Source organism: Cynara cardunculus, unplaced genomic scaffold (assembly GCF_001531365.2).
Source record: "Cynara cardunculus var. scolymus isolate 2C unplaced genomic scaffold, CcrdV1 Un_Scaffold_4315, whole genome shotgun sequence".
NCBI classification, from domain to species: Eukaryota; Viridiplantae; Streptophyta; class Magnoliopsida; order Asterales; family Asteraceae; genus Cynara; species Cynara cardunculus.
The window spans coordinates 13,088-27,952 of record NW_020201836.1 but is presented as its reverse complement, the minus strand read 5'-3'; the positions used below and the strand labels follow the sequence as shown (position 1 = coordinate 27,952).

At 37.5% G+C, this 14,865-nt stretch overlaps 1 protein-coding gene across 1 annotated transcript; it reads right to left on the bottom strand.

Annotated features, from left to right (window-relative positions):
* Positions 1 to 675: 675 nt before the first annotated feature.
* Positions 676 to 1,275, bottom strand: LOC112503994. Its single transcript, XM_025107959.1, has one exon. The coding sequence runs from the start codon at positions 1,273 to 1,275 to the stop codon at positions 676 to 678; it is 600 nt and encodes a 199-aa protein (XP_024963727.1).
* Between the last annotated feature and the right edge of the window lie 13,590 nt (positions 1,276 to 14,865).

Genomic DNA, 14,865 nt, shown 5'->3' with positions numbered 1-14,865 from the left:
TAGCTAACTAGTCCATGCCTACGATTATATCAAACTCTCTTAAGGGTATGGGAAATAGTTGTATAGGTACCTCACACCCTTCTATATTTATGGAACAATTATCAATCATTTCCTTAACTAATACTTCACTATCGTATGTTATTTCTACTATCAATACCTCATCTTATGCTTTAGATGCTAAGTGCGCACAACTAACAAAAGATGGTGATACGAAAGAACGATTTGCACCAGAATCAAATAAAACTTTGGCACATCCTGAATTAACAAAGAATGTATCTGTAACCACTTCAGGATGTTCTTCTAACTCGCCCCTCGTCATTTGAAAGGTTCGTCATCTAGCCATTGTCTCACCATGTCTTATTTCCCCATGACCACTTGGAGCATTACGATTAACTGTTGGCATGCGACTAGGTGGAACATAACCAGATCCTCGGCCCCCAAAATACCCAGATCCTCGGCCCCCAACAAAACCAGATCCTCATCCCTTAGCTTGCGGACAATCAACATTTACATGCTTAGAGGAATTACACGTAAAACATCTTCGTACCATTTGACAATCTCAAGCTATATGCCCTGAATCCTGACATTTATAACATGTTCGTAACTCTGTAATGCAGTTTCCTGGTGTATTTTATGACATCGTGCACGTGCTTAATCAACAAACCTTGAGATTGATCAATTCAGATTTTCAGTAAACCTTGGTCTACGAAAATCAGTGGCAACAGTTTCCACTTTCCTTTTATCCCCAACCCTTTCTTGTGGTTGGCGATTAATATCCTGTTCCAGGATTTCTGCTGCATCAACCGCGACCTGGAATGTAGTTGGGTGTCTGTATATCATATATTTTCGGAGATTAGACACCAGACCCCAAATATATTTCCTAACTTTGTTGCTTTTAGTTGCAAAATATGCTTCGGCAAACCGAAATTGTTCCATAAAAATCTCTGTATACTGACGAACCGACATATTTCCCTGTTCCAAACGAAGAAAATCGTCCTCTAGCTTTCGAGCAACAGGTTCAGGACAATATTGAATTATATATTTTTCCACAAATTCCTCCCATAGCATGGTTTTCATAATATTTGGATCCGAACTTGACAGAATTTCCCACCAATATAGTGCATTTGACCACAACCTAGATATGGCAAACATTACTTTATCCTCTTCTGCACTTTTACTGGTCTGCAGACTTAATTCAATTTCTTTAAGCCAACATATGGCTTTAGCAGGGTCACGTTCTCCAAAAAAGTTAGGGGGTTTACAAGCAAGAAACATCTTAATATCTTCTCTTTTTTGTACAGACGATGAAGTAGGGGGTACAAACGTATTTGTTACCGGTGTACTAGCTCCGGCTTCTTTCTGATAACTTGCATCTCTTACTCCTTATGGGTTATGCTGTGCAAAACGTCCTAGCAAATTCACCAAACTTTCCTAAAATTTTCTGACTTCAGCTGCCAATATTTCCTATGTAATGTAACCAGGGTCATGAGCACGACCTCTACCCCTTGGTGTGCCTCTTCCATGGCCTAACATAGAACTTTCTTGTGCTGATAATTCCTATTCCATATGAGTTTCATGTTGAATATTTCTTCCCATTCCTCGTCCCCGACTTCGACTTCAAGTTTCAATAGTCATAGCATTCTCTGGATCCTCTTCTTTGTTTATCATTTCTCTTCCCCGACCTCTTCCATGGCCAATAGATGTCCTTCCAGATCGATTAAGATTATCTACCATCTTTTCTTAGTAATTGGTATTACTTTAACGTCCTTTCGGTCATAATAAACACATATATGGTTATTTACATACCAAAGAATGATAACATGTTTACCCATGGGTCCAATATTTGTAAATCACAATTACATCAATTACATGTAATCTAACTTTATCATACTTATCCCCATAATAGTTTGAATTATAACACATTTCCATGTTCATAGTCCCAGTGAAACCGATTATAACATATTTCACACCTCTAGTTTAAGTCTAAGTATCAAGAAAATACCCAAATCCCTTAAACTAAGGCTCTGATACCAACTGAAAAAACCCGCTATGCTAATAACGATATAAGTTCACATGAATTACTCATACATCATCATAATAGTCATAATATATTCCAAAAGTAGTGTTTACATGACAATAGAAAGTATGGATTAACAAAAACTTTTAGTTACAACACTTTTATCTCAATAACACTTCTTTACATTTTTCATTTGCCTTTATCTTGAGATGATGAATGACCTGCAAAACAGATTAATCCAATAATTGAGCATTAGACCAAAAGGTCTAGTGAGTGTATTTTTTCATCTACATAACATAACTTATTTCAAAATCTAAGACATATCAAACCTGGATCATAATATATCATCCCAACATTCATCTATCGCGGTTACACCGTTATTTCCTCTCTCGCGGTTAAGATGATATTATGAAATTCATATTACTGTCCAGGCAACACGATGTCCGGAGAGTAGATTCCCGGATTTCTTAACCTTGTCCATACAAAACTATGTTCGGTAAGGTTATATGGTAGTGTCCAGACATTACCTTGTTCGATGCTAATTTTCTAACTTGACAACTCCTTGATGGGAGAGGTTTGTCCGGATGTCGTGTTGTCCTATGAAGGTATGCATCTATTGGTTGTTTTGGCCGGAGACACGTATCCGGATACTTGCTTTACCAGTATGGGGTCTCATCCGGACATTGCTTTGTCCGATGAGGGGCCTCTTTCGGACGTTGCTTTGTCCGGTGAAGGGCTTCATCCGGACCAAGCGTTGTCCGGTGAATGTTCTGTTCTTTTGGTTTATACAGGAAGTAGAACACAACAATAACACTTTTTAAATTAATCTAAAACACATATGCTAGCATTTTTATCCAATAATACAATGATATTAGATCATATAGATATCCAATGCAATATATAACTCACCTTTGGTTTTGAATTAATTTTGAGAATCTGCTTTTGTACTTGGATCACACAGCTTTTTGAAAGAGAATTGAAAATGTAACAAAATCAGTAACCCTTCTCCACGCAAATGCACTTGCTATTTATAGCAAGTGCATAACCAATTTCCTTATTTAAAATAGTCCACCTCCACAAACATACACACACACACACACACATATATATATATATATATATATATATATACTTATGTGTGTATATATATACATATACCTTACTCAAACATAAATATTGAGAAGCAACTCTAGATCGATACCCTTCCCAACTCTTGAATGCCACTGAACTTTCATCATCAAATTATCAGTACCTGCTCAAATGGAAACTGGAACCAAATATTACAATTGTTTTTTAATTCAGAGCCATGATCACTCTTTATAGAGCGCACTTGATGTTGTTCAGTAATTTTATGCGTTTTATGAACGAGATGATTTCATCAAATGCATCACTCTTGGATGTGAGAAAGAAAACACAAGTGTACCTGGAAAACTCATCAACAATAATGAGTGTGTGTTTCTTTCCAGCTATGGATTGTACAATGAGAGGGCCAAATAAATCTATATGCAGTAGATGAAGCTGAGAGGTCATTGAAGAGACTTGTTTTGATTTAAAACTAGCCTTTGTATGCTTTCCTTTTTCACACGCTGAGCAAAAAAATTCTTTTGCAAAAGAGTGTTGAGGAAGGTCTGTGACGAGTTCTTTTCCAGACAACTCGTTCAGTATCTTGAAGTTGAGATAAGAAAGTTGTTTGTGCCACAACTAGTTGACATCTAAAGAGGCTTTAGAGAGAAAACAACTATTCTCAATGAAGGGAGAATCCACGTTGATGACATAAATATTCTCTTGACGAGAGCCTGTTCGAGTAAGATTGTCATCTTTGTCGAACACATAACATTTATTCTTCAGAAATTTCACGGTGAAATGTTTATCACACATGTGACTGATGCTGAGAAGATTGTGCTTCAGTCCTTCAACATATGCAACATGTCTGAAGGTGGTTGCACTGTTGGTTAATATACCAAAGCATTTGGTATATCCTTTTCCATTTCCTCCAAAGGTCACGGAATGGCCTCTTTCATATTTATAGTCTGAAAGCAGTGCTTTATCACCAGTTATATGTCTTGAGCGTCCATTATCTAGATACCAGATGCTTTTGACTTCCTGCAATATAAAAGATATTAAGTTTGCTTTGGTACCGATTTTTCAATGGGTCCAGCAGAGTTAGAGGCCTCATCTTTCTTCACTGACACTGAAAGCTCAAAGTCAGCAAGAGTCTTCACTGAACATGAAAAAAGAGGAGTCACTGGTATTCTTCACTTTAGTTGTTTTCATAATTTGTGTGGATGATTTCATTTTGGATGACTTTTCAACCTTAGTTAATTTCTTAACCTTAGCTGGCGAACCAGATTTGGTAGTTGAAGGACACTTGCTGGCTATATGAGTAGTCTCACCATAGTGACGACACTTTTTATGGCTAAAGATAGCTTTTGGTCCAGAAAAGTCAAGGCTTAGGAGCCTTAAAAGAGAGGGACCAGCTCCAAGAATTCCTTTTTAGTTGTTAGAGGACGAACAACTGAGGATTTAGATATCTTGGGTAAAATATTCACTTTCAGCTTTGGGCTTGATCTCTGAGAGCGTTCAGAGATCTTTGTCCCTGAGGAAGAAGGTTTACAAGCTGAAGAAATATAACAAGTTTTATTCAACTTGTGGTGCTTCTTAAAAAGAGGAAGAATGTTGTTAATGGTTTTACCTTTGTCTTTGCATTTTGAACTAAGAGAAGTTCCTTCAAGAAGAGTTTCGATAGAGCGGTACTGAGAGGAAGAAGTGTCAAGAATAGAAGAGACAAAAGTTCCAAACATCAGCATGGACTTGTCACTGACATGATCTTCCTGATAATAGGAATATCGTAGACTACTCTTGATCTTGGCGGGAATCTGAGTGTTAATGATCTCAGTGGCCTTGAGAGAGGCTTTACACTATCCTTCATTGGTGGCATTTTTAGCCTTGAGTTCATCCAAATTCCGAAAAGGGCATTAAATTTCTCTTGCTCATGTCTCTTAACCTGTGTTTTCTTTCTTGTATACGCCTGTAGGTTCTTATCATTATCAAAGCTTTGAAAGCTTTAGTCGATGACCATCATGGGATCAGATTTCGAGAAACCAACCAAACCCTATCAAAAACCATCTCTACTGTTGTTGCCAACTCCGACAATAATCTCTCTCTCCAAATTACAACTTTTAAGTTGTCTGAATCGAACTACCTTCAATGGTCTCGATCTGTCCAACTTGTTATTCATGAGAAGGGTAAGTACGGCTACATCAATGGCTCCATTAAAAAATCCTTACCCACCGATTCTTCCTATGCCAAATAGGATATAAAGAATTCCATGGTTATGGCATGCTCGTCAATTTGGCAAGATAGCATTGTAGAAATCTACCTCCTTTATCCCACGAAAAAATATCTCTAGGATGTCATCGCCCGCTCCTACTTAGATCTCGAAGAATTTCACAGATGTTTGAGCTTCGAACAAGGCTCGAAACCTGCAACAAGATACAGGTAATAAGGTTAAGAAGTCTTCTGCTTGGGAAGAAGCGTTTCTCTTAGGTAGAGAATTGATCTTCAAGAAGTAAGAATTCTTGGCAACAACTTGCTTCTTCTAGTTGGAGTGAGATGCTGAGAAGGAAGAGCTTCTCAGCTATTTATATCTGTGGCATCAAAAGCAAGTCAGATGGTACAAAGCAGGTGGCAAGCTCCTAGATGTGAGCATGTTCTTTATTACAAATATACAGACTTTTGTCGTATATAAACAATAGTCTTTCACAAAGTAGGTAAGCACGCTTGGAGAAAATAGAGTGACTCCGTACAATACTTTACTTTGAGAGGTATGGGTTTGTCCTTTGTGTGTAGAAAGACAAGACAAAACTAATCTTATTCAACAAGATTCATTTGATCGCTGGAATAACAATGAGGTTTCTTCAGTGTCCGCTGAATCTTGAGTAGATTTTACACTTGTGTAAACAGGCTTGTTATCACTAAAAACTGAATTAGATCATGAACTTGTTTGTCTCTGTCTTTAGCTTTATCTTCGATATCACTGAAGGTTTTGTGGTGTGAATTTCGTCTTTGTGAAGAATACTTGTCATTGAGATAATTACAATACATGTTCAGCGATCACTGAATAGACTAAGTGATGATCGCTGAAGCTGAATAAAAAAATAGTACAGTTCGTAAGATAAAAAGATCATTAAATTGCTGAGAGAGAGGATCAACACAGATCGATGGCAGTCCAAAGTGGTTCAAATGGAGGTGGTCAGCGATAGTTTAGATGGGCGATGACGACTGTGGTGGTTTAGATCGGTGGTTGTTCAAATCATTGGTGGACAGCGGTATCCGGTGGTGATTCAGATCAGTAGTAGTCACCAGTGGTCGATAGTGGTTCAAATCGGTGGTGGTCTGTGGTGCATCAGGTAGCGGTATTCAGATGTGGTTCAGATCGAGGGTGGTTTAGATTGGCGATAGATCAAATTGGTGGTTGTTTAGATCGGTGATGGTCGGGTGATGGTTTAGATCGATGGTGGCCGCTGGTGATTTAGATCGGTAGTAGTTGGCAGTGGTTCAGATTGATGATGGTCCGTGGTGGTTTAGATGGTGATGGTCAACAGTGGTTCAGATTGGGGGTGGTCCATGGTGGTTCAGATCGACGGTGGATCAGATCAGTGGTGGTTCAGATCGGTGGTGGCCGATGGTGGTTCAGATCGGTAGTGGTCAGTGATGGTTCAGATCAGCGGTAGTTCAAATCGGTGGTGGTCTACGGTAGTTCAGATCGATGGTAGTCGGCAGTGGGGGTTGACGGTGGTTCAGATGGCGATGGTCGATGGTGGTTCAGATGGCGGTGGTCGATGGTGGTTCAGATCGACGGTGGTCGAAGGTGGTCATATTTGGTTTTATAAGATTAGGTATATTAGGTTAAGGGCATATTCGGTATATGAAAATAGAGAATTTCATTCCATCAAAATAACATGTAGTTGTTTAGAAATGTTAAATTCCTTTATTTGTGGAATTTGTAGGATTTTAAAGATTCTTTTCGTAAAAAAATGAACCAAGCGAGAGAATAAAATTTGGTCAATGGAATTCAAACATTCCAATTCCTTCAAAAAAAATTGAAAAGCAAAGTCTTCCTTAGTTTATCGTAGAAAGGTATCAAGATAATAGACGAAAGAATTCCTTTTCTATATTTTATTCTCTTCTTCCTAAATCTTTCATTTTCTTATTCTGCTGTTAAAGGAGAGCTTCCAGCCTCATGTATCGTTTGTATTAGAGCATTGATCCAGTCAAGATGGTTGATTCAATTTGAAGAAGTGGATCCTATAACTAGGAAACTGAAAAGAAAATTGAAGATTGGAATAGAAGATTTGAGGATCAAAGAAAGAAATTTGAAGAAATGATACAACTAATGCGAGATATGAGATCAACAAATTCACCAAGAATTAGTGGTGATGGTAGATTCAATTCTTCTATTCGGAATCTAGGGTACATACCAAAACTTGATTTTCTCAAATTTGATGGGTCTAATTCTAGAATCTGGATTAAAAATGTGGCAAGTACTTTTCATTACAAGAAGAATCTCTGAGTTTTATTAATTCAAACACAGAACTCAATAACTCCATTTCACCAAAACCTCTTCAAGAAGTATCTCTGAACGATAACATTCAACCACCTCTATTACCAACTCTGTCAAATAGCATTCATAGGCCTCTATTACCATCTCCTCAGACGAATAACAATTCCTTTGGCAAAGTATCAACCAAAACTATCGAGAATTTTGGAAATATTCCAGCAGATCTAAGAGCCGAGAAAACTACAAAAGGCTTATGTTATTTGTGAAAACTGGGTCCTGGTTATCACTTGAGGTAATTATTATACGATCACCTGATTTTATGATTACATGAATATGTGATTAATTGCTATACTTAGTCATATGGGTACATGCTTACAAGAGATTAAGATGTGAGTATGGATATTGACATGCATGGTGATGTATGTAGTTTTATATATATACGTATATGTATGCATGTTTATATACATGTGTGTATTTTGTATATGCATGGTTTACATGCATGATTCTATATATGCATGAATGCGCTATGAGTGAAAAAGGAATTTCATATTCCTTGCTTCAATCGCCTTCCTTTTTAAGGAAGGTATAAAAAAAGGGCGAATTTTAGAAAGAGGATTTTCCTACCATTTTTGGAAAGCTAAGAGAGTGAAAGCATATTGTATGTATCGTTTGCTGAAGTTGGGAATCAAATTGAAGCTGATTTGTATTTGGCTATCTTTCATCTTCAAGTTCTGAGTTATATCAGGTGATTCTTGTTTAAAAACAACCTGTGAATATGGATTTGATTACTGGTTTTATAACTTTGAAATGATGATGTGTGTTTTGTAAATGTTGTAGCTGTTTTTATTGATCTTCATTGTTCGGATTAAGTGTTGTCCAGATTAAGTGTTGATCGGATTAGTGTTGACCAGATTAAGGGGCCGTTTACCAAACACTTATCAAGTAAGCACTTACCGGTAAATTTAACATTATCATTTACTTAACGAATAAGATTTTAGTCCACCGAAACGGTATAGTATGCAACAATTTACTAGGTAAGCGCTTACTGTAGTAAGAGTCGTCGCATTCACTTATCGGGTAAGACTTTTGGTCCTTGTCTCGCTCTTACCGGATAATATTTTTGATCCTTATCATATTCATTCGGTAAGGTAAAATGACTTGGTGTTCACTTACCCTAGTAAGCGTTTGGTAAACTGCCCTGAATTGTTGTCCAGATTAACTGTTTTCCGGATTAGTATTGACCGGATTAAGTGTTATCCGGATTAAGTGTTGTCCAGATTAAGTGTTGCCCGGGTTAAGTGTTGGCCGAATTAAGTGTTGTCCGGGTTAAGTGTTGCCCGGGTTAAGTGTTGTCCGGATTAAGTGTTGACCAAATTAGAGTTGATCGGATTAAGTATTGTTCGGATTAAGTGTTGTCCGGATTAAGTGTTGACCGGATTAGTGTTGTCTGGATTAGTGTTGACCGGATTAGGGTTGTCTGTTCAGAAGTTGACCAGTGAATGAGTCATAACAAAAACATTGATTCATGTAATGGTGGGATTTCACAATTTCTGTTTTATTTGTTTTATTGTGAAAATATAATTATTTTCCTTATGTGTTATCTACTTTTTGAATATCAGCATGTTGCCAATATATTTTGAAGATACATGTTGCTATACATGTGATAGTGCTGGGATTTTCTTTTGGAATTGTTCATATATGTAAATTTTGTACATATAGAATCCTTGTACTAGTGGGACCTATGTGGTGTAATCTATATTTCTTTTATATGAAATATATGTTATATGCAAATGTGGGAATTGGGGTGTTACAGAAGGTGGTATCAGAGCCTGAGTTTAAGGGATTTAGGTATTCAAGGCATGATACTTATACTTAAATTGTCATTTGCATTTTAAGGGGTCCCGGACATATGTAGGACCATTGGAAATAAATATAATGGGTTAAAGAGGACAGCATGTAAGATAAATTCGAATTATAAAGGGCCAATGTAATTATTAATATACAGATACATATCTATACTCGGACACCTTATTATATTTGGGAATGTGAATACATGATATTTAATATTAAAATATATGTAGATGGCCAGTTGATCAAGAAGGTCTGAAAGGATCACCCGCCCCAATCCCGAAGAAAGAGAAGAATCTCCTGATAATACTCCAACTAATATATCTGAGAGTCGTGGCAGGAGAAGAACCCAGGGTAGAGGCCGAGGGAGGAGTCAGGCTCAAGGAAGAAGCCAAACGGAGGTTTATCCAAATCAAGGGGAATCCATTTTGGGAAATGTTAATCAAGAGCATGGGCCTCAACCAGAATATATAACCAGGGATGTTCTGGCTGAAGAAATGAAAAAACTAAGAGAAACTCTAGTATCTATCTTGGGATTACCAGCTAGAGTGGAAACTGAACGAGTTGGAATGAATCCTCCAGCTCTATCAGCAAGTTGTAATAGAGGGAGGACATAAAATGTTTCTAACATGTAAACCCCCAACATTTTCAGGAGAGAGAGATCCAGTGAAGGCAATGTGCTGGATAAAGGAAATTGAATCGATGTTTAACACCAGTAGATGTTCTGAGGAGGATAAGGCTATATTTGCAGTCTCTATATTAAAATCTAATGCCTTATATTGGTGGGATGTAGAATCAGCGACACAGCCAAATATTCTGCAATTATGTCTTGGAAAGAGTTTGTGTCCAGATTTAAAAATCAATTTTGTCCTAAGACTACGGTGATGCAAATGGAGGAAGATTTCTTGAAGTTGGAACAAGGTAACAAATCTGTGCATGAGTATACAGAAAAGTTTATCGAATATTCCCAATTTTCTGAACATTACGTTTCTTCTGTGTCTAGAAAGGTAGAAAGGTACATTTGGGGCTTGAAACCCTCTATCAGGGAATTTGTAATTGCTATGGATCCAACTACCTTTTCTCTAGCTGTGAATGTTGCCGAGGTAACGGAGAGAAACAAGAACCGATAGGATGAAGAAAAAGTAGTAGAAAAAAGAAGGTGGGAAGGGTCTTCCACCAGTTTTCGAAGAACCAAATTCATAAAAACAGATAATCAACCTTCTCAACAACCAACTGTTAGAGCCTGTCCATGATGTCAACAGGTGCAGCAGGGTAATTGTCAACCTGACCCTAGGAAGTGTTATCGATGCAGCGAGTCAGGACATCTATCGAGGGATTGCACGATACCTAAAAGATGTTTTCAGTGCAATTTGGCCGATCATATATGACCAAACTGTCCCCAGTGGAGAGTTCCTCGATTAACCATCAGAGGAAATACACCAAGTACCCGTGGGAGGCCTAGTGCTCCGAGGGGAGGACAGAGTGGGGGGCGGAGCCGATCATTTCAAATGACGAAAACTGAGGCCAAAACGACACCAGATGTGGTAGCAGGTACTTTTCTCGTTAATTTTATATATGCTAAAGTGCTATTTGATTATGGTGCAAACTTTTCTTTCATATCACCATCATTTGCTCATTTTGCATATATGAATTCTATGCCCCTTAACGATACATTAGTGGTTGATACCGCTAATAATTGTGTATATGTTACCTATGTGTTTAATAATTGTATAATTGAAATTGAGGGGTGGAGGCTGCCAATCCGTTTATTTCCTATGCCGATGAAAGAATTCGACGTTATAATGGGAATGGATTAGTTAGCAGAAAATCGAGCCAGTATTTTGTTTAACAAGAAAATGATCAGTATTGATTTGCCGAAGAAAAGACCAATTGTTATTTATGGTGATTGGCAGGATCACCATACCAACCGTTATCAGTCCTGAAAGCCCATAAATGTATTCAGAAAAAAGATGTCAGGGTTATCTGGCTTATGTGATAGATTCAAAGAAAGAAAAAGGTAAGCAAGAGTCAATTCCAGTTGTCTGTGCTATCCAGAAGTCATTCTAGAAGATTTGACTGTCTACCGCCTGATAGATCTATCGAGTTCAAAATTGATCTGGTACCCGGAGTAGCACCAGTGTCAAGAGCGCCGTATTAGTTAGCGTCGTCAGAATTGAAAGAGTTGGTTACTCAATTGAAGGATCTTCTTGACAAATGTTTCATCAGACCAAGTACTTCACCTTGGGGTGCTCCGGTTCTGTTTGTCAAGAAGGACATATCGATGCGAATGTGTATTGATTATCGGGAGTTGACCAAATTAACAATTAAGAATAAGTATCCTCTACCAAGATTCGATGATTTATTCGATCAACTGGTGGGAGCCAGTTACTTTTCAAAAATCTATTTACGATTGGGATGCCATCAGTTAAAAGTCCGAGAAGAATATGTTGTTACGACAGCTTTCCGAACTTGGTATGGGCAACATGAGTTTTTGGTTATGCCTTTCGGTCTAACCAATGCTCCTGCAGCTTTTATGGATCTCATGAACCGGCTATGTAGTGAATATCTCGATAAATTCGTTATTGTGTTTATCGACAATATTCTTATATACTCGAAATCTAAAGAAGAGTATGTTAAACATCTTCGTTTGATCCTTGAACTCTTGAAGAAAGAAAAGTTGTATGCAAAATTTTCCATATGTGAGTTCTAGACAAGAGAAGTTCAATTTCTAGGTCATGTTATATCTGAAGCAKGAGTGAAAGTTGATCCTGCTAAGATTGAAGCGGTAGAAAAATGGGATGCACCGAGAACTCCTTTTGAAGTTCGAAATTTTTTGGGGCTAGTAGGCTACTACCGGAAATTTATTCAGGACTTCTCTAGAATTGCAGTACCGTTGACAAAGTTGACTCGGAAAAACATTAAGTTTCAGTGGGAAGAAGATCAACAAAAATCTTTCCAATTGTTAAAAGATCGTATTTGCAGCGCTCAGGTTTTGTCTTTGCAAGAAGGATCAGAAGATTTCGTGGTCTATAGTAATGCTTAGAAATTAGGTTTGGGTTGCATATTGATGCAAAGAGAAAAAGTTATTTCTTACGCGTCCAGGCAATTGAAGGATCATGAAAAACAGTATCCAACGCACGATATGGAGCTTGCAGCCGTAGTTTTTGCTTTGAAGATTTGGATGCATTACTTGCTGGGAACAAAATGTCAGATCATTACAGATCACAAAAGCCTTCAACATCTATTCAGCCAAAAAAGAGTTAAACATGCGACAACGACGATGGGATTGAATTAGTAAATGATTACGACTGCGAAATTCTCTACCATCCGGGGAAAGCCAATGTGGTAGCAGACGCTTTAAGAAGAAAGGAGAAGAGTGGTACGATCAGGGCAGTAGCAATGAGACCTAATCTACTACTAGATCTCCACAGTAAAATTTCAAAATGTCAGGGGGAAGCTATCAAAGAAGATAATTTTAAGTTTGAATGACTAGGTAAATTGATTTCCACCCTGGAAAAGAATAACAAAGAAATTTTGTGTTTTTCAGGGTCGGATTTAGGTATCGTGCTATGAGAATACCCGGGAAATTTATTTTGAATGAAGGCCATAAATCCCGGTATTCTATTCATCCTGGAACCAATAAAATGTATAAAGACTTAAAACCATTTTATTGGTGGCATGGATCGAAGAAAGACATAGCGAAGTATGTGGAACGATGTCTGACATGTCTGCAGGTGAAAGTTGAACATCAAAAACCATATGGGAGTCTACAATCCTTAGAGATTCCTGTGTGGAAATGGGACCATATTACAATGGATTTCATCATGAAATTACCTCGAACTCCAAAGAGATATGATGTCATATGGGTAACTGTGGACCGATTATCGAAATTTGTGCACTTTCTTATGATAAAAGAGACTTATCCATTAGAAGGATTGGTAAAGATTTACATTAAAAAGATTGTGACCAGGCACGGGGTTCCATTATCTATCATCTCAGACCGGGATAGTTGGTTTACATCAAAATTTTGGGAAAGTTTTCAGAAAGCCTTGGGTTCTCAGATTCTGCTGAGTATGGCGTATCATCCACAAACTGATGGGCAGAGTGAAAGAACAATTCAAACTCTCGAATATATGTTATAGGATTATGTTATAGACTTCGGATGATCGTGAGAAGATCATCTACCGTTAATTGAATTTGCCTATAACAACAGCTATCACTCCAGCATCCAAGCAGCACCGTATGAAGTTATGTATAGTCGTAAGTGCATAATGCCGTTATGTTGGAATGAAGTGGGTGAAAGACGATTAATAGGGCCAGAAATTGTTCAAGTTACTTCTGAGAAAATTGAGCAGATTAGAGAGAAAATTAAAACAGCTCATAATCGTCAGAAGAGCTTTGCCGATAGACATCGTAAGCCAATTGAATTCTTTGTGGGAGATTATGTGATTTTGAAAATTTCTCCATGGAAAGAGGTAGTCAGATTCGGTAAGAGAGGTTAGCTCAGTCCAAGATATATAGGGCCATTCAGAATCTATAAGCGAGTCAGAATGGTTGCGTATCAGTTGGAGCTACCAGAAAAGCTTAGTTCAATCCATAACACTTTCCATATGTCAAATCTACAAAAGTGTTTGGCGGATCCGAGTCTAGCAGTGCCACTACCAGAAGTAAGGCTAGACCATAAACTGAATTTTGTGGAAACACCATAAGCTATAATTGATCGGAAAACCAAAGTATTGCGGAACAAGGAAATCAATCTGGTAAAAGTTTAGTGGCATTTTCACAAAGGTTCTGAGGCAACCTGGGTTTTAGAATCTGAAATGAGAACCGAATATCCGTGGTTATTTGATTGAATGAATTCCAAGAAGAAATTCTTTTGAGGGGTGGATAATGTGATAACTGGTTCCTGGTTATCACTTGAGGTAATTATTATATGATCACCTGATTTTATGATTACATGAATATGTGATTAATTGTTATACTTGGTCATATAGGTACATGCTTACATGAGATTAAGATGTGAGTATGGATATTCACATGCATGGTGATGTATGTAGTTTTATATACATATGTATATGTATGCATGTTTATGTACCTGTGTGTATTTTGTATATGCATGATTTACATGCATGATTCTATATATGCATAAATGTGCTTTGAGTGAAAAAGAAATTTTATATTCCTTGCTTCAACCGAATTTTATATTCCTTGCTTCAACCGAATTTTATATTCCTTGCTTCAACCACCTTCCTTTTTAAGGAAGGTATAAAAAGGGGGAATTTTAGAAAGAGGATTTTCCAGCATTTTTTTTGGAAAGCTAAGAGAGTGAAAGCATATTGTGTGTATCATTTGTTGAAGTTAGGAATCAAATTGAAGCTGATTTGTATTTGGCTATTTTTCATCTTCAAATTCTGAGTTATATAAGGTGAGTCTTGTTTAA